We start from the raw sequence: 20,426 nt of genomic DNA, 5'->3' as shown, positions 1-20,426 counted from the left end.
TTCTCATTCTGCTGATGGAAACATGAACTAGCTCCAGTTTTGCATTTGATAAAACACTTATTTCCTTGGCATCCTGATGAATATCAAGAGTTGGCTGTATTGAGTAGTGTAATCTATTACCCCCATCATAGAAATAACCCAAAATAATCTTGGGAAAAAATGGGGCACAGTTTATCAGTGTCATAGCAATTAGTGATGCCTTTAAGATCTTGTCTCACACTCCTGATTCACATGTCACTTTCCCACCATTCTATGATTGATTTGTATGCTTTTAATAACATAATCACTGGTATGAGTGTTGTAGGATGAAGTTCAGGAGAGAGAAAAATGATATGAACAGTGGATTAAACTTTCTGTTAGAGGACATCAAATAACCTGGTAATCCTTCAATTGTGACTCACCAGTAGCCTCATTAATGTGCCGCCTTTCTGACACAATTACAAGCATTTCTTGTAATTCCTTGCTAAGTTTTCGGTTTGCTACGTCTTTCACACTAATTTGCTTCTCCAGCTCTTTCATGACAGTCTCACATTGTTGTACATTTTTCTTGTGAACCTAGTCATTTAAAAATAAACAAACATAGAAGTTGCTTGAGAACTGTTAAGTGAAAAGTTGCTAAAACAAGTTTTATTTCCTTGGTAAAATAGATTTGGGTATTTAGCACACATTTTTTTGCAAGCTTTCCCCGCTGCAGGCAAAGTGGCTAACATAAGAGCTCAAAGTAAATTGCATAAAACAGCAACAATAATACTATCATCATTAAAACACACATCCAATATTGATAGCATGAAACTAACACAAAAATTAAAGTTCTACATGAAAAGCAGGAATATAAAAAGATGGTGAGGAAGCGGGTGAAAACATTTAGAACTGGAAGATCAGGATTCTAAAGTGTTTGTGTAAAAACTTGTTAAGTCCCACTCATTTTAACAGACTTAACTTTGAAATATGTATGTTCAGTACTGAAGATGATTCATCCTATCCTATATGCCCTTACTTAAGCAAATCTTACTGTTGCCAGTGGGGCTAGCTACCATGGAAGTGTTGAAATGTTTGCAGCACTTTAATAGTTTGGGGATGAAGAAAACTGTGTAAACACAAGTTTTATTGTATATATAATTGTTGTAAGCTGTTCTGAAATCTTGATGAAATTGTTTATATTTATTAATAAAAAATACTGGTACAACACAAAGTGATACCACACAAATAAACTGGAAGCGAGAAAGCTGTGTAGGTGTATACAGCAGTTGGAGAAGAAAGCATGAGAAAATCCTTTTACAATTGGACAACATATGCCTAGCTCTGCACATAGTAATAGGAGACAGGGCAGATTTTTTGGTGGTAGTGATTGTACACTGAAAAAGAGAATAGAGAAGGAAGCAAATTAGATTTATTTAATAATGGCAATAGCCAAAACCCAGAAGGAAGTAGTGCCTAAACTAAGGATGGTGAGGGTGGTTGTATACTTTTGAGCTAAAGGTAGGTGTGTCAAATAGGCAGACACTCCATACACATATTTCCAAAGGAAGCTTACCTTATCTAGAAAATTGAGTGTTCCTTCCATTATTGAGACTTCATGATTCACTCGGCTGTCATAGTTTAATGCATTTAAGAACTGGGATTAAAAGCAGAGAGAAATCAAGCTAACGAGAGTTGATGCTCCAGATATTAAACCTTGCTGCCCATTGCAAACTGGATCCCTTTGTGTAAGTATTCTTCAATAGTGTGTTAGGACTTTGCGTACTGCCCAAATCTTTTAGTTTCTCATGCAAAGCAGTTCTTAGGTAGCATGCTAATACTAAAGTTATGAAGTAATAATGAACACGCACAAAATATCGGTCACAAACACCATTCCTGGGGTAAGATGTCACTGGAGTAACACCATACTTCATATAGAGTGGAACTCTTAGATGCACCAATTAATGAAAGATGATAAACAACTGAATAAAAATCACTTTCCTGAAACATACAGTTGGTTCAATTTATAGTAAAATCAGTGGAGCGGTAACTTACAATCTGATGATGTTTGGTAACATTCAGCTTTTGAATATCTCGAGCCTTTTGGTTCAGATCATCCACTTGCATCCGCATTTTTTTATGTTCCCATTCCAGCTGAAATATCCCTTTACGGAAATCTTTGCTTTCCACCATGCTGGCAACTTTCCTTTCTCCTTGAGCCTGGGGGTGCAGGGTAGGAGAGAAATTAACTCCATATATAGCTTTATTATTTACTTATCGACTGGAATTCTAAAATCCCAGCTGTAATGAGAGAAAACAAAAACTGCAGCCACATTCCAAGGAAGGGTCCTTTTTGTGCATTTATTGAATGTGTTGGCTTTTGAGTCACTCGCCCACTATTAAGGCTTACCCTATTAATGGCTACAAGATGGGAAAAGCACAGAGATCATTTGCACTACATGGATGCAGCATACACCATTGAGAATTTCAGTGCAAATCTGTACAGACTCAATTCTGAAACAAGACCAGTTACCCGGATCACGCTGTTCAGCTCTTCAATTATGGTCCTGCTGATAAGAATAGCATCTCTGTAATCTGGTATTAAATTGCTGCCCTCTAGTTCTACTTGTCCTTGCTTAAAAAGAAACTGGACCATCAGATCTAGCTGAAATGTCATCTTCTGCTCTCGAAGCCTACAATTTAAAGGAAAAAAACTTTTTCAGTAACTGATATATAGTTCTAAATCACACTATGGCAAATGTATTTGGAATACTCCCAGCAATATTCCAAATGTATATTCCTATACATGTCTACTCAGAAATATCTGTGTTTACTCCAAGATGGGTGTAAGATTGCAGTCTAAGCACTCAGCGTACTGGTTAGTCTGGGCCTGAAAATGAATTTAAAGGAGGAATTAATCATAACAGCACCTTATGAACCTTAGTAGCTAAAAATGAGTATTAACCCTTCTAAGGACCAAGTTAGGTGTGGCATTAGTTACATAGTTAGCCTTAGCATAGAATATTTTTTAAAGCAGATTAAGCAATAGGATTGAGTGCAACTGACTGCAGTGTAGCTTTCCTTTGTTAAGGCTGTAATACCACAATGTCAGTAAACATAAAAGGAAAAAGCAAGCTTACAGATTGAGCTCAGCAAAAACTTGCTCAATGTCATTCCGTAGCCTCTCATCATCTTCAGTCCTCTTCTGAAGGAAAGTCTGCATTTCTGCAAGTATCAGTGCTTTTTGCTTCACCTAAGCAAACAGAGTGGCAGAACATGTTCACATTACCACTCAACCTTTTCTTTGCCAAGAGTCAGAATTTATAATCCAATTTCTTTAGCAGAACTGCAAGCAGCTTGCACCCTTTTGGTGGTTTAAACTTAATACTTCAGGATGCTTTCAGAGGTAAGAGTATCATTTAATTCCTCTAACTGTGGTAAACATGTTTAGTATCTCTTGTAATCTGTTCAGGTTTCTCGTGTGTGGGATGTAGGATTGCTGAGTGTTCATGAGCTTGGGAAGGCTTTCTTTTATCCTCATCCCCTTATCTTGTGATTGTACCCTTTGTTGTACTGTGATGCTGCTCACTATTTTGGGAGCCTGTGGGCTAAAAGTGGTGTGTGTTTGTGATATAGCTTGAGAGCATGGCATGCTAAACCACTGTTATTCACCCTGTTATTGGAGTGTTTAGGATGTTGTGATGCTGATGACTTGGCGCATGTATTCTCTGCATACAAAGCCTAGAAAGGAATAAAAAGGGAGCTTTTTGCCTTGTGGGATGATTAGAGCCTGCCCATACATTTCCTATCAGGTGAGTATTGTGGAACTCTGACCCCTGGTATAACATTCAGTTCAGATCAGATTACCAGAATGTTGTTCAACTATGAAAATATTTTTCAAAGCACAGTACAAATAACTTTCCCTACCATCTGTTCACTTTCCACCTTGGCTCGCCGAGCTTCACAGAAACGTTCCCAGTTGGGAAGGTCAAGACCCTCAGGTTTGTTTTCAGGTTCATCCATTTCGTCAATGCCCTTCATTAAATGGGCAAGAGCAGCCTTTAAAGCCTCTGCAGAGCCTGGCCGTTCACCATAGGGGTTAGCAGAATCCGCTGGAACCTTCGCCCTGAGAGCTCTTCCGCCATGGAACAGAGCAGACAAATAAGGATTCTGCTACAGGTTGCTTATGCATTCAGAATAAGGATGCTTGTCATTAAGATCACTTTGTTTCTAGCTGTATTTCTTTTGCGAAGTTTGTAGGTATTACTGGCTACCTTCTTGTTTACTTGCTTACTTTTACAGTTCCACATATTGACCAGCAGTAGAGCCTACATTCCTTTCCATGGAGCAATGGGATGGCAGTATGGACTGCTCACTTTCATAGCTTGAGGCTTAGTGACTTAATTGTAAATGGCACCCAGGACTTGAAGTAAAATGTATGTGTTGAACTAACTGGGAACAGTGTCCGTGGTCCTATCATATTTAACATAGATGAAAGTGGACAATGGCCAAGAAAGTCCAATACATACAGTCACATTTTGACTTCAAAAAAGGAAACTTCCCCAAAATGAGGAGACTGATAAAAGGAAAGTTGAAAGGGAAAGTCAAGGAGGTCCTTAGAGTTATTCAAAACCACAATAATAAGCCACTGAAAACAAGTTGCTGGAGTGGTAATCCCTAACCACTGTCCATGCTGTCCACAGACTGGAAAGAGTTGAAGCCCAAAAATATTAGAGAGTCACAGGTTAGCCACTACTGAGCTTCACAGATTCTCAAGCTGAGTCTTACTAGTTGAGCAAGCTATAATATGGGAAAAACCACATGGAACTGAGTTTAATAAGGACAAAGATGCCAGTTCAGGCAAGAACTATTTGTTTGCCAAGATGAACAATGTAAGCTGATCGTTTATAATAATGGTTCTGGCATCATTACTATCCTGTTCTATTTGCTGGTTTTGAAAGCAATTTATACTGTTTCTAATAAAACACTGCCACCCATGGGAAAGTATTTTCCTTTGTACTGTAACAAAAAAACAATGAGCTCCAGGAAAAGGATAGGATCAACATGAAAGCTTACCTTGGTCGACGTTTGTAAAGTTTGAATAGCTGATCAATATGATGAGTGGGAAGATCTGAAAATTCCTTTCTAAACCCACGTTCCATAAGCTAACAGTGAAGAGGAAAGCACAACCTTATGTCAGTCTGGACTGAGTTTAACAGTGTTTGTATGCACCATCCTGCATGAGAAAGATCTATAGAAAACACTGAAGAAGTTGAGAACCTGCATTGATAGAGCTGCAGAGTATAGAAGCTGACTTTTTAGTAGAATATATAGTGTTATTAACAGAATCTAGACATTCACCAAGGCAGCTTTGCAATATGCTATAAACAAGATGTGGGGAACCTGAGGCCCAGGTGCTGGCTGGCATAAAGCAAGGCTAACTGTTCACCTTTACCTTTCTATCAGTCTGAAGCAGTGCCCAAATCCTGAGCTCAACCTCCAGCTTTATGAGTCAGTTAAAGTATAGAGAAGAGGCATAATTTTAACACTTTATTTCATATATCTCAGGCCAACATTGCCCTCACATTTCAGTTTTATAACAGCAAGCTTAATTAAAAAAACAATAGGGAGCTGTCCTCTTACACATTTTAGAATGTCAAATACACTGGTGGTGCTTTATAAATAAACAGAGTTATGGAAAGAATGGTGGAGAGAATAAGAAGAAATACCAAGTGAAAACCAGTCAAGACCATGCAACCTCTAGCTATTTAGGTCTTAGTTCATGATTTTTTCCACAAATATCTAGGCATATTTATTTCCATTTACTGACTACAATGGCAGTTTAGTATCAAAACACTAGTACTGCTTAGGATGTTCCATTCCTATGCAGACCATTTCTGCATAGGAATGGAACATATACATGTGATCAACAATTTAACTGAGTTGGGTTACTTGAATGTAAAATTAGTTTAGTCCAAATAATCTCAACAGAGTTTGTGAGTTTTAATCCTACAGCTTCAGCTGAACAGTTTGGAGATCTGGTTTTAAGGTTCTTACTTTGTCTTCAACAACTAAGATGTCATAGGCTTCTCTGTGGGCATCCACTTCTGCTCTGGATGTCTTAACTGCTTCATTAGATATGACCTACACCAAAAAAAGTAGATATGATTGACTACTTTTGGAACAGAAAAAGTAAAGTGAGCAATAATGTACATACAACCGTTCCCAGAAAAATTAGCCCCTTGTCCTTGAAACTCAATACATTCTTTAACAGTATTTCTATGCTCACACAGATACTAAATTGCCATCAACAGATAGCAGGAGGGCATAACATGCACAGCACCAGGGTTAAAAAAGGGACACTGGTGGTGTTGTGGTCTAAAACACTGGGCCTCTTGCGCTTGCTGATCAGAAGGTCAGCAGTTCAAATCAGTGCAACGGGGTGAGCTCCTGTTGATCTGTCCCAGCTTCTGCCAACCTAATAGTTCAAAAGCACACCAGTGCAAGTAAATAAATAGATACCGCTGTGGCAGGAAGGTAAACAGCGTTTCCGTGCACTCTGGCTTCCATCATGGTGTTACATTGTGCCAGAGGTGGTTTAGTCATGCTGGCCAAATGACCCACAAAGCTGTCTGTGGACAAGCGCCGGCTCCCTTGGCCCGAAGCAAGATGTGTGCCGCAGCCCCACAGTCGCCTTTGACTGGACTTAACTGCCCAGGGGCCCTTTACCTTACCTTTTACGTACCAGGGGTATCTATGTATTTGGTGGCTTATTCAGTAAGAGGAGAGATTTTAGAAAGAATTGCTGTAGAGTGTTGGGCAGATTCCATTAAGAAGCAGGTACTTTGTCAAATTCCAAAAATTATTTTTACCTTTTCCTTCCTCTTTTTATTAAGGTAGTGATGGAGCCCAGCTTCTCTTGTGCTCAGCTCTTCATCCAAAAGTAGTGAGTAAAGGAGGTTAGTTATTTTGAGTTCTTCCTGGGAAAAGGTTTCAAAAAGGAACAGTCAGACTGTAGTTTGTAAGGAAGTAGCACTGGTGAATATGTGCAGACGCTCACCTGGTATATAACCATTTCTGAGTTGACTTTTTTCTCAAAGAGCCTTGTCACAATTTCATCAAAGGATTGTGTAGTTTCCTGAATAGAACTTTGAAGTTTCCTCAATTCAGTGTCCAGAATCTAAGGGGTGGAAGGGGGGTAAAGGTGCTGTGTTTGAATATAGATTATATGTAAGATTGCGGCTTAATGAACTTTTTGTTTGTGCTTCTTTTAAAAGCTGATACTTTGTTTTTAAAGCATGTAAAATTCTAGATGTTCATGTCTGTAAGAACAAGCCCAGCAATAATCAGGTTTGAAACACTGAAGACACATGGCATCCTCTCTTATCTTATTAGTCATTTAGCAGGTAATTAGCCCTGGGTAGGGAATGAACCAACAAAAAGGTGATAACCAGGAAAAAAACCCAGACTGATGGAGAAAGGCAGCCAATGGGTCCAACTGACAACTGTTTCCAGTTTTCAAAGGCTGGTATTCTCAGCAGCCACAGTTTGGCTTAAATATGCCCATTTCTGATGTGATTAATGTATTCTCTATCCAGTTTACCAATAACCTAAAGATATCCCATGCCGTATATTTTGTTTGCAATTTTCTTTAGTTCTAGGCCTATTTCACAACATTAATTGTTCCTTTGAAACATTTAAGTCAAGCAATACGAGGTTTCTTGGTCATCCCAGCTGACTGAGAACTTCACTACATTAAGACTTGTTCACTTCCAGCGAGTTAATTTTAATGTAAACTGTCCAGTTGTGAAAACAGGCCATGAATAGCAACTTGATTTTTTCAATCTAAAAATGCAAGGCAAAGATAGTTATATTTCTTGTTCATCTAATACTGTTGTGATTATAACTAATTATTCACTCTGTTCAATTACAATTTGAGTAAAAAACAACCTGATAAGATAGTTTTTAACAACATAACAATACCAAATTCTTGGAAAGCTAGTTATGGTTTACATTTTCATTTTGCCTCGTCATAGAAACTTTCAAGCTAATCATACCAGAATTGGATTTACTTAAAGTAAGTAGAAATACTTTTTAAAGGCTGAGAACCTTGATAATCCTCCTTCTCATCTTATTTCTGTTTACCTTTCTGTGTTTCTCTCTCTCTTCATTCAGTTCCTTAACTTTCTTCTCATATTCTTTATAGATTTTTCTCTCATCTTCATTCCACAGTGCTTCTTGTTTTACTGTAAAAGCAGGTGCTGGAATCTCCTGAATATATAAAAGTGGGAGAGAGATTCAAAAAGAGCACTGGATATTTACTAACATTATACAGTGGTACCTCGGGTTACATACGCTTCAGGTTACATACGCTTCAGGTTACAGACTCCGCTAACCCAGAAATAGTGCTTCAGGTTAAGAACTTTGCTTCAGGATGAGAACAGAAATCGCATGCCGGCGGCGCAGTGGCAGCAGGAGGCCCCATTAGCTAAAGTGGTGCTTCAGGTTAAGAACAGTTTCAAGTTAAGTACGGACCTCCAGAACGAATTAAGTACTTAACCCAAGGTACCACTGTAATGCTTAAAGGATGTATGCCTTGAATTTCAGAATGTTACTTTCTGGTGACACTCAATATCATGATGGAAATAATCAATGAACTGCTGCTGTGTAGGCCTGAGGTTTGCACAGTTCCTCTCCACTGTACCGAACCCTCAAGGAGACTGAAACCTGCTTCTTTTAATTTTAAACTAACAACACTCCCCCGAGTGTGAACTTGGGGACCTGTGGTTAGATTATACTAGAATTTGAGGGGAGAAACCAAGGTTTTGAAACCTCACTTGGATCCTGGTTTGTTCTCACCATAATTTAAATGAACCACAGTTTCCCAGGTTCAGGTGTCACAGGGAATTTTGGTTGGTTTATGATCAAAAGTGGAAGCATTTTGCCTCTTCAAAGTCATTTTGAATGTTATCAAGACTACCCATGTTCTAGTTCACATGTTACACCAACATATCTGTTTTCCTGTATAAGTATGGGAATGTGAAATTTGGGGTCCTTGATCTGTTAGTTGCATGCCATGGAGGTTATTGTTCTGCCCTTAGGTACACTTTGATTACTTGGGGGAAAGACAACTGGGGATGCCTTGTGCATCCAGTTATAGGAAAAACTTGCCTTATTGCTGCTACCTGAAGTGAAAGAGGCTTCTGAAAGGGGTGTCTGAGTCTGGACACAAGTGACATTTCATTACCAAAGACATGGGTGGAGAGTTCTTGGGGCATATTGAGTGGAGTTAATCCACTATCATGCCATGGGGGGAAGCCCAGCCATAGAGTCATCACTACCTCTCCAATCTATTTTTATTGTTTACTTTCTTACAATTACGTCCCACCTTTTTCAGTCATAGAACCCAAGGCAGCATGATATACGTTTAGTTCCATGGTGGCCACCTATCTAAGCACTGCTTAGCTTCAGGGCTGAATGATATCAGTTTCCTAGAACAAGTGTTTGAGGTCTCTCTTTATGAGACTAATGCTATATTTATTTGTTGTCATGTGAAGTCTTGCTTTAGCTACAAATCGATAAAAACAGGACTCACCATCTTTAAAATATCTTCCTTTTTTATTTCAAGGACTCCATTCATCATGTCCATAAGGCCACGCTCTCTTGCATTGTCCTCCTGAAAGCGAGAACAAAGTAAGACATAACGATGTAGAAATGGAGTATGAGATGAGAGAAGTGAAAAGTGTAGAAAATAAAGCCCTGTTGTCACCAAACTACCTGAGCAGCAAGACGTCGTTTATAGTTAACTCTAGACATAATTTTTTCTTTTGCTTTCTGCAATGGGGTCAAGTACTTTTCCACTTTGATCTGTGAAGACAAAACGTTCAGATTCAGCTTTTTCAGCAAGTAGGCTGTCTGAGAATTCACAGTCCCCGCCCTACCTGCTAAATACCAGTCATTTTCTTAGCATCCCTGCTTGACAACAATACTGGACTCTCTCATGGCCTTGTAGAGCCTATTCCCTAAAATATCCACATTCTACAGTAAGGGGTACATCTTCAAGGTCACAATGTTGAAACAGAACCTCAAGTCCTGTTGGGATTGACTACACACTGAGTAGCCAATTGGGCAGCCCCACCCATCTGTCCAAGCAGCCTGCTGGGGAAGCGCAGGATCCAGCCTGCATCTGGACCCTGTTCCCCACCCCTGCACTCAAGCAAGTAACCCCATCTGCCTGCCCGGGAATACTAGGGCCGAAGTATATGCCATGACAAATGTCACCAGATGTGTTTAATCCTCTTTGAAGGGATGCAGCTCCTCAGGTTACTCGTGCACTTTTAGTGTTCAAGGCAAGAAAGATCTGCATTTTATATACTCGACCTCCGAGTCCAGAATGATCAGTGCTTGATCTGGCTTCTCTTTCTCGGAAAGAACTGGCACCCAAATTTCTTCTTGGAGCTCCAGCTGCATCAGGATCTCTGCGATTCTAACGTTTCTTTCTTGAACACGTGCAATTTCTAGGTCTTTCATTCGGATGACTGCATCAAACTCCTTATTGAAATGACTCTTCACATTGTAAATGATGTTCTGAAATAACAGGTAAGAAGATGGCAGCAATACTGCAAAAGGTATGTGGTAAAATTCTAAACCACATAATGAAACCTGTAGACTAGTCCCCACAATGACAGCTGCTTCCAGGAGCAGCTACTTCTGGGTTAGCGGAGCTCAGAACCTGAAGCGTTTGTAACCAGAAGTGTTTGTAACCAGAGGTACCACTGTAATACACACTCAAAAGCATCGTTTCAGTTTCCTCACTCTGCTTAAAGAAGAGCTTTGAGAAGCTCAAAATTTTGCATAATTCCAACAGATGTTGTTTCAACAAAGAATGTCAGCTTTGTCTTATGCTCTGGAACAAATGTGGTAATAAAATTATTTCTTAATAGCATGCCCACTCAACCGCTTCAGTCTACGGAACTAGCACTGTTACAGGTGCCACATAATATTTGTTGTACACTTGTAGGCAGCCCCTACATTTTGGAACTCCCTGCCTGTAAATATCAGGCAGGAGCCTTCACTCCACTCAGCCATGAAGCTCACTGGGTGACCTTGGGCCAGTCACTGCCTCTCAGCCTATCCTACTGCAAAGGGTTGATGTGGGGATTAATTATGGGGAGGAGGAGAACCATGTGTGCACCTTGAGCTCCCTGGAGAAAAGATGGGTTATTAGATAGATAGTTAGATAGATAGAGCACATTCAAATGCCACATAAATTTAAGCTGACAAGGGATTTCATAATTCCTGACTTTCAAAGGATACTATACTATCCTTTGAATAGAATCCTAGAACTACATAGCTAGAAGACAATCTTCTTCAGTCCTTGTATCAAAGATGGACTCTCCTTAATCAATATTATTAACTGACTTAAAATATCATTTGGATTCTAGCATGTTCCGAGCAATTAACAGGTTCCAAGCAAAATTTGTGATAATGGGGCAGCCACATTTGTTGCTTATGTGGCCTGCATTCTGTCATTCCCTTTTATAAAAAAGAGAGTATAAAAAGCAAGTAAATGAAGGATCAAAATTTCAAAGAAATCAGATAGTATGAACAGTTTTGCAGCAAAAACCCCTATCCCATTAGAGGACACTGAAGAGCAGTTTTGACTAGATATAATAAGCAAACACCTATGAAAAAGTTACCCGTAGCAATAGAATTTGATTAATCTTCTCCTCTCGAGTGTGCACTTCTAGCTGGTGGTATAAAGTTGATGTATTTCCACCGTAAAGTGAACTCAGGCTCCCCACCAGAGCATCTACTTTTTCTTCTTCCTGCTTCTCCCCTTCCTCTGTCTTTTCCCCTTCAATGACTGAAGGTTGAGATTCAAATTCAACGATTTGCCTTCGAAGCTAGATATGTATAAAACAACACAGCAGCTTAGAACAATTGAACACATGGGGCCAAAATGATATAGATCCTACAGAACACATATCCGAGAATTTGGCATGAAACAATTTTTCAGATTAAAATATACATATATGCAAGGTGAGCGCCTGAAAACAAAATGAACAGGGCATCGCCTGAAGGCACATGGCAAGCAAACATTTTGAAGCAAACCATGTCTGGGTCTGGTCAGTGCTTGGATGGGGGATTCCCTGGAGCCTCTCTTGAGTCTCACGGAAAAAAGAAAAGATGCCAATAATAGAATAAAGAAACAATGTTTGTGGAAATCTGATTAGTTTACATAGCTCAGGAGTATTTGACAAGCTTACTTCATTAGAAGTGAGCCTCAGATTACAGGTGTTTGCTACTAGCCTCAGTTGTCTAATTTAGAGTTCTTCGTGTTTGGGGATGGGAAAAGCAGAAATACAGGAAGGGCATAATGAAGAGGAATTCTGGAGATGAACAGTGAATCCTTAATAATAGTATACATTACTCCTTTGGCCTCAAACAGAAATGACATTTCTCATTCAACAACTCTTTGCATAAATTTTCAGAAAGTAAATGGGAGCTGCAGGGGACCCTGATCTGAATTAGGGCTATAGGATGGAGGAGATTTATTTTAACCTTTTGGGCCCAGTTCCACAGTTCTGACCTGCATACCCTCAGCCCCAACTGATATTTAATTTGGAGGAAAGCTCTCATGCACAAAGGAGCTGCCAGGGGAGCGGTGGAGGGAGGGAGGGATTCTGATCAGGACCAAGGTCCTACTCTCTTCCATCCCACTGTTTTGATCCAAAGTGGCCCCCACCACAGATGCTACTCGTGCAATTAATGAGTATCATGAAATCTGTTTTGGCCCTAAAAGTTTAATGGAAACCTCTCAAATGAAAAAGGCAGGAATTCAAGGAGCTAAACTCTGACAAAAGTAGTTTATTTAATAGTCAGGGCAGCAGTAATCTCAGGGCAACTACCCTGAACTCATGGGAATACTGACTTCTGTACTCCATGTTATATGTTTCCAAGAAGTTCGAGTATTTTAACATGAATTGCTATGTTTCATATGTACTGTTCATAGGAGTTTTCTGTCTGTATTGCTCAGACACATAGTAGATGCAATTGTTTTAAATTCATGGTTAAGGATAAAGAGCTAATGAGGGAGTATTTCTAAGAGCAAAATTCTAAATTATGAGGTGTAAGGTTTATAATGAACAATATCACTTCATTCAGCATGCGAAACCTCTAAGAGGATGGCCTTGAACATTAGGGTTATTATATAATCTTAACATGTGGATGGGGATTTATTTTTGGTAGCGGTAAAGAGATTCTACCTTTAGATCTATTGATTCAATCTTCTTTAAATAACAAACTCTCTCCAACATGTACTGTTCTTCCGGACTCTGTTCTTTCATTGGGTAATTCTGAACTTCGCAGGATGAGTGGAAGGCCTTTTGGGTGGAAAAAGGGGAAATAAAGATTCTGTGTGCGTGAGATTCTTTCATGTTACTTCAAGAAAATTTTCAACACTGACATGTGCAATCTCTGTCCATTCATTTGAAAATTTACACCAACAATACAAACGTCAGCTCCTGCCAATTGTGACAAAATTAAGATTTCAAAGTCATAACCTGCTAATATAGAGAAGCCTTACACAGGAAGATGGGAAGTTATCATACTGAGTCAGACCATTGGTCCCCCTATCAGTGTTGTCTACTCTGGCAGCATCTCTCCAGGTTTGTCAGGATACTTCCCTAGGCTATAGCAGGGATTGAACCTGGGGTTTTCTCATTCAACAACTATGGGCTGTTGGGACTGGGAGACTTCCCACAATTTGACCAGACAAACTAAGAGACTTCATAGTTCATTTTTCACCAAGGCCCTGGAGCTTTTCTAGGCTGCCCTGTTCTCTAGATCCTTAAAAAATCTCCCCTTTGATCAGTTCTGTCTGAGCTATGATTAGTATCTCTGGCCTGAAAAAAACAACAACACGTATGAATTTTTAAGTCAATATGATGCAAGGCAACTAATATTTTGGCTGTGTTTGCACAGCCTGCTAGACTACAATTTAGTGCAATGTGAATGAGCAGGAACAAGCCAAAGCAAGCTCCCTCTTCATGTATGGAGAGGAGTTTGGCACCTTTTGCTTCTGAGTTATCATAGCTTGTCATGTCATTTGGACCCAGAACTGAGTCTAGTTCTCTCCTAATTAGCATAGTTTTCAAATTTGTTATTATTCATTTTTTTAAGCTCCTACTATGTTTATTCTGATTTCTGTTTTTTATATAAATTTTACTTATCATTTCCCATTTTACATCAAATTCCAATATCCCATTTCGATCTCCCTCCCCCACTTTCTGCTGTTGCTTAAATTCATGTTTTAACTGCATCTCCTAATTTACACCTAATTATTAATTATCCCATACATTCAAAATTGGTTTTATCTCACTGCACGTCTTTACATTAATCCTGCTAATGATTGTATCTGTTCACAATAATTTTTTAAATATTCAATAAATGATTTCCAGTCTAAATTAAAGACTGCCATCTTGATTTCTTATTCTTCCGGTGAGTTTCGCCATTTCTGCATATTCCAATAGTTTTTGCTGCCATTCTTTTATTATTAATATTTTATTGAGTTTTGTCCACGAGATCTTCTGGCTCATGGGACAGTATCCTTCATGTACACTTATGTGGGAGTAAGCATCATTGAAAGCAAAGGGCCTTAATTCAAGTAGCCATGTATAGAATTGCTCTGTTAAGTACTTTACTTCAGTACTTTAATTACAACAGGACCAAGCTGAAAGAAAAAGTAAATAGATGTTACCTTAACTGAACGCCCTTTAACCAACATGGTATCCCAACACTCTTGTTTGATGATCTCACGTAAATAGCAGTTGGCCAGATTTTCCATCTCTATATCCTTCTTTACCTTTTTTTAATAACAGGAAGAACAAATGAGAAGGATACAAATTCCACTAGGTTACATGAAAATCATATATATATTAGAATGTGCTAAGCAAACCTACAGGACTAAGTAGGAAAGGGCTGGTTTGCACCACCCTGCCCCATCTCCTAGCCTGCAAGAGCTGGGTGTGTTGTTTGCCTGTGTCAGTCTGCTTGTCCTGTTAAGATAACTGCCTGCAGATAAGAATGTGTGCTGATTACAGTGTGGGGTTTTGTCTGATTGGTGACGGAGTGGATACAGCTGGCCACCTGCCAAGTTTGGTTCTCCCAGGGTAGGGGGATAAGGATCTGGCCCATCAACCAGAAGAGGTTCCCCACCCCTGCCTTAGGTAACTTTAAAAGCTTCGGCCAGCATTTGGTGTTCCTGTGTTCTAGTTCTTTACTCTGTCCCCAATGTTTCTTTCTTTTCTGCAGCAATCTCTCCCCACAAGTTCACCTTACCCTTGCCACTTCTGTTTCACTATGCACTTGCTGTCTGTCTTGTTCTTCTACGTCCAGATTGAATTCGTATTGCTCCAGCATCTCATTTTTTGGTACCATTGCATTTTCAAACATCATATCCTGAATCTGTTTTTTTAAATGATAAAGTATTAGTAAGGGAGGCTCAAAATGTTTCTGTAAAAAGTGAAGGTGCAACATGCTTGTCCAAACATACAGCGGACATATATGAGGAAGCCAAACAGCCTTTGAGTGGTTCCACTTTGTGCCTTAGAGTATCTGGGAAGCCTGCATCTCCATGTTTTAATATCAGCAAATATCTATCTACTTATGAAACTGTAGGAGGTACATAGTGCATTTAAAGTTTGGAATGATTCAGACACTGCTCCTTCTCCATGCAGGTGTTGGAAAAGCAGTCCCAATAGCCACCACACAAATTCTGCAGCTAGAACCCATAAAACACACACTTGATCAGCATTGTTAAGTGCTGCTGGTCCTGCTGTGTAGACTTACACTGGTACAAATACAGTGGTACTTCAGTTTTCGAACATCTCAGTTTTTGAACATTTCGGTTTTTGAACGCTGCAAACCTGGAAGTAAATGCTTCGGTTTTTGAATGTGCCTTGGAAGTTGAACATGCCATGCAACTTCTGTATTGAGTTTTCCATATTGAGGCTTCTGTATTGAGTTTTCAGTTTTTGGACATTCCAGAACTTGAATGGTCTTCCGGAACAGATTATGTTCGAAAACCAAGGTACCACTGTACACTGTTAATGGGATAACTGAAAAGTTCATCCTGTTTGCATAATTGTTCTGGAATATCTTAATAAGGAAATGCGCTGATCGTATTTTTGTTTCTTTGGGATCTATGTGACTGTCAGGATCTGGCAGGTTGCCGGCTCAGATAATCAGCACGCAGTAGTTGTATTTACAAGAAGATTTATTGTATACAGCCATTAACCTCAGAGCTGCTCACACTAGCGACCGTCCATCAAGATGAAGTTGAGGCATCTGAGCTCAAATTGCGCCTTCAACAGGAAACACGAAAGCAACCCCCTCTTCTTCTTTGATTGATGCCTTTCCTTGACCTTTGTTCTTCTGTGACCCCTGGGACTCTCAGGGTTATCTCCCACCTCTTCCTCTGACAAAGAGTTCCCCCTCCCGTTAGGTGACTAACGGCTGCTCCTCAGACAACTGGCCTCCGACCAGCCTGCTCTCGCTGTACTGATAAAGTACAGTCTCTACTCCTTCTGAGAAGGGGGGCTGTAGTCCACTGCCTTCAGTTGGTTGAGAAAGAGGCATGTCTCTTTCCTCCTCTTCTGACTACCCTCCCCCCACTCAGACTGCTCATCTTGACTATGGGAAGTCATGTTCATGACAGTGACTTACAGCCTCTGTAAGTTCTCCAGGGTTTACTGCATTGCACTGACTCCAATATGTGGCATCTGGCTCTGCTCTTACTTGCAGCTTGGACACTCACCCATATGCCTCCCGTGATCTCATTATTGGGCATTACACTCCCTTTTGAGAAGTCAACATTCCCTTTTGAAGACAACCACTGCCATGATCTTATCTCTAACATCTAAGGGCAAAATGGCTCCATGGTGTGGTGCTCCCAAATGGAAGCCATAACATGTAGGAATTGCTTATCTCATGGAATGGTTCTGTCAAATGAAGATTCTCTACAATAGTCCTAGTTATGTTCACTAGTATAAATAATCAGGCCAGATTCCTATGGGAAGCATGCAAGCAGGCCTGAGCACAACAGCCCTCTCTGACTTGTGCTTCCCACCAACTGGTATTCAGAGGCACATCACCACCAAAAGTGAAGGATATTGTTGCTATCATCACACTTTCCCGCTATAAAACACCCTGGAGAACTGCAGTCATTAAAATAAGTGACAGAAACCATTGTAATAATAAAATATATCAAATAATAAAAAGTAGAGCAGCAGAACATAGGACACTGGCATAAAGAAACTCCACATGATCATGCCAGTCTATGTGGTAATCAACACTTGCACATAGCAGCAACCAAATGGAAACATTTACAGTGGCATCCAGTTACCTGCTGTAATAAAATCAGCCTTAAAGAGTCCAGCGGTACACATCAAAACTGTTATCTAATCTCATGAAGGCAGAAGGAAATCCAAGAGCAAGACACTTGGAATTAGCATCTGACTCTGGCCAAAAGTGTCCTCTCCACATATAAGAGACAACCTCAGCCTAACTTATTGCTGCAGAATATGCAAGGCTCGCTTTTTGTATGTTGTGATAAAATGCAGAATAAAGATGCAGGCTTTGAAATTCCTCCCTAAGTGGCACATAGATGTGGGTCTGCTCTTAAATACCCTTTATATGCAGCTGCAACTGAGTTTTGACTCTGTGAAAATGACTCATTTGATCTCTTCTGCCCATATTAGCTCCCAGTCATTAGGGGATAATGGCTCCTATTCAGGTTAGGGGTCTCCAGAGAATGGATTTAAAGCTATGTTTAAAAGCCACTATGAAATGTGGGACGCGGGTGGCGCTGTGGGTTAAAGCCTCAGGGCCTAGGGCTTGCCGATCAAAAGGTCGGTGGTTCAAATCCCTGCGGCGGGGTGCGCTCCCGTTGCTCGGTCCCAGCGCCTGCCAACCTAGCAGTTCGAAAGCACCCCCAGGTGCAAGTAGATAAATAGGGACCGCTTACTGGTGGGAAGGTAAACGGCGTTTCTGTGTGCTGTGCTGGCTCACCAGATGCAGCTTTGTCACGCTGGCCACGTGACCCAGAAGTGTCTCCGGACAGCGCTGGCCCCTGGCCTCTTAAGTGAGATGGGCGCACAACCCCAGGCCCGTACGGGCAGGGGCACCTTTACCTTTACCTATGAAATGGGCAGTGTTAATCTATGGCTATGGAAAAGCTAAAGGGCAATGCCCTGAAAATGCTTCTGACAATCTGTCAACACACACCTTTTTGCGTAGCTGTTTAATTCTGATTTTTACTTCTCTTCTCTTTCCATGAAACTTTCTGGATTCCACATTCATAGCCTAGGATGTAATAGAGATAAGGACAAAGAGAGAGAGAGGAAAAGATGTTTGTTTATTAATCATTCATTTGATTTCTAACCCATCTTTCTGAATCAGGCAGGGTGAGGCCGCCACTTAAGGCAGCAGAAGCCCCCTGCAGGTGCCCTTCCACTTCTGCCAGTGAAGAAGTGATGCTGACATTGGCTTGATTTCGGGTGAGATCTCTCAAAATTGGCACAGCAGGTATAGTGGTGCTGGCAGCAGTGCAGCACTTCCTGTTTTGCTTCAAGCACCCCTGTATTTTTTGATACAGAAAAGAAAGATCCTCAAGTTGGCTTACATGAAATGTAGAATACAAGAACATGAGGGCTGCCTCCCCCACCAAATGACATTGCTCCGGGGGTAGGACTGAGAATTTTTTGGTAATGACCAAGAGCAGAGAAGAGGTAGCCAGGAACAGATGCTATGCCTTGAGGGAGCTGCTAAGTAACTAACAATGTGATTCTAGATATATGGAGCAGACCACATGATTTCCTATGGTATCCAAACTGGGAAACTGTGACTTAGTTTTGCAGGCTTTTTTTTTTTTTTTCCAAAATTTTTATTAGGTTTTTTTAATAAAAGAGATACAAAAATGAAAAACAGCATTGTTTGTGTCTTTACAAAATTTCATAACATCTTTGGACTTCCTCGCGTCATCCGCTCGCACATACATTATTCATAAAATTTTTCAAGCAAATTACCATCTTATTTGTAATCTTATAACCAATCATTACAATATAGTCTAATAATGCTCATCTAATTTAGTGATGGCCAATTGTTTATAATCAAGCATCCTTCTTAGCATTCCATCAAATTACAATAATTTTGTAAATAAATCTTAAATTTCTTCCAGTCTTCTTCAATCCTTTCTTCTCCCAGGTCTCGAATTCTGCCAGTCATTTCCGCCAGCTGCATATAGTCCATCAGCTGCATCTGCCATTCTTCCAGCGTGGGTAGCTCTTGAGTTTTCCAGTTCTTTGCGATGAGTATCCTTGCTGCCGTTGTTGCATACATAAAGAAAGTTCTGTCCTTCTTTGACACCTTCTGGCCGACAATACCCAGAAGGAAGGCCTCTGGTTTCTTAGTGAAAGTATACTTAAATACCTTTTTCAGTTCATTATATATCATTTCCCAGAAGGCCTTCACTTTAGGGCAAGTCCACCAGAGGTGAAAGAATGTTCCTTCATTTTCTTTACATTTCCAACATTTATTGTCAGACGAGTGGTATATTTTGGCAAGCTTAACTGGGGTCATGTACCATCTGTATATCATTTTCATTATATTTTCTTTCAAAGCATTACATGCAGTAAAGTTTAGCCCAGTGGTCCACAACCTTTCCCATTCCTCAAACATAATGTAATGCCCAATGTCCTGTGCCCACTTTATCATAGCCGATTTAACCATTTCGTCTTGTGTGTTCCATTTCAACAGCAAGTTATACATTCTTGAAAGTACCTTAGTCTTAGGTTCTAACAGTTCAGTTTCCAGCTTCGATTTCTCCACCTGGAACCCTAGCTTTTTGTCATTTTTAAAAACTTCTTTAATCTGAGCGTAATGTAACCAGTCTCGCACTTTATCCTTCATTTTTTCCATACTCTGTAATTTCCAGTTATTTCCATCTTTTTCTAATATTTCCCAATATTTTGGCCAATTGGCTTCCATATTGGGTCTTTTTCGGGCCTTAGCTTCCAGAGGTGAAAGCCACCTTGGGGTTTTATTTTCCAATAAGTCTTTATATTTTGTCCAGACATTAAACACTGCTTTTCTGACAATATGGTTCTTAAAGGCCTTATTGATCTTAACTTTGTCATACCATAAGTATGCATGCCAACCAAAATTATTATTAAACCCTTCCAGATCCAACACATCAGTGTCTTCGAGAAGTAGCCAGTCTTTTAGCCAGCAGAAAGCTGCGGCTTCATAATACAACCTTAAGTCTGGCAGGGCAAAGCCCCCTCTTTCCTTTGCGTCAGTCAGTATCTTAAACTTAATTCTGGGCTTTTTGCCCTGCCAGACAAATTTAGAAATATCTCTCTGCCACTTCCGGAAGCATTCCGTCTTGTCTATAATCTGTAGTGTTT

The 20,426-nt window shown here is 40.1% G+C and overlaps 1 protein-coding gene across 2 annotated transcripts in view; it reads right to left on the bottom strand.

Moving 5' to 3' along the window:
- Positions 1 to 20,426, bottom strand: part of CFAP43 (cilia and flagella associated protein 43) — a 53,771-nt gene that overhangs the window by 500 nt on the left and 32,845 nt on the right. For both annotated transcript variants that reach the window (XM_083741533.1, XM_083741534.1), the window contains exons 20-38: positions 18,247 to 18,324; positions 15,301 to 15,426; positions 14,720 to 14,824; positions 13,227 to 13,343; positions 11,658 to 11,864; positions 10,339 to 10,545; positions 9,736 to 9,825; positions 9,554 to 9,634; positions 8,104 to 8,229; positions 7,019 to 7,138; positions 6,831 to 6,938; positions 6,016 to 6,102; positions 5,035 to 5,123; positions 3,886 to 4,093; positions 3,099 to 3,211; positions 2,492 to 2,651; positions 2,014 to 2,178; positions 1,535 to 1,615; positions 402 to 555 (exon numbers count right to left, since the gene is read on the bottom strand). In XM_083741533.1, the coding sequence (XP_083597659.1) occupies positions 402 to 555; positions 1,535 to 1,615; positions 2,014 to 2,178; positions 2,492 to 2,651; positions 3,099 to 3,211; positions 3,886 to 4,093; positions 5,035 to 5,123; positions 6,016 to 6,102; positions 6,831 to 6,938; positions 7,019 to 7,138; positions 8,104 to 8,229; positions 9,554 to 9,634; positions 9,736 to 9,825; positions 10,339 to 10,545; positions 11,658 to 11,864; positions 13,227 to 13,343; positions 14,720 to 14,824; positions 15,301 to 15,426; positions 18,247 to 18,324 (2,422 nt within the window). The remainder of the gene's footprint in view (positions 1 to 401; positions 556 to 1,534; positions 1,616 to 2,013; positions 2,179 to 2,491; positions 2,652 to 3,098; positions 3,212 to 3,885; positions 4,094 to 5,034; positions 5,124 to 6,015; positions 6,103 to 6,830; positions 6,939 to 7,018; positions 7,139 to 8,103; positions 8,230 to 9,553; positions 9,635 to 9,735; positions 9,826 to 10,338; positions 10,546 to 11,657; positions 11,865 to 13,226; positions 13,344 to 14,719; positions 14,825 to 15,300; positions 15,427 to 18,246; positions 18,325 to 20,426) is intronic.

This window comes from Podarcis gaigeae (assembly GCF_964106915.1).
Source record: "Podarcis gaigeae genome assembly, chromosome: 5".
NCBI classification, from domain to species: Eukaryota; Metazoa; Chordata; class Lepidosauria; order Squamata; family Lacertidae; genus Podarcis; species Podarcis gaigeae.
The sequence above is the reverse complement of the archived record's forward strand: the minus strand, read 5'-3'. Positions and strand labels throughout refer to the sequence as shown.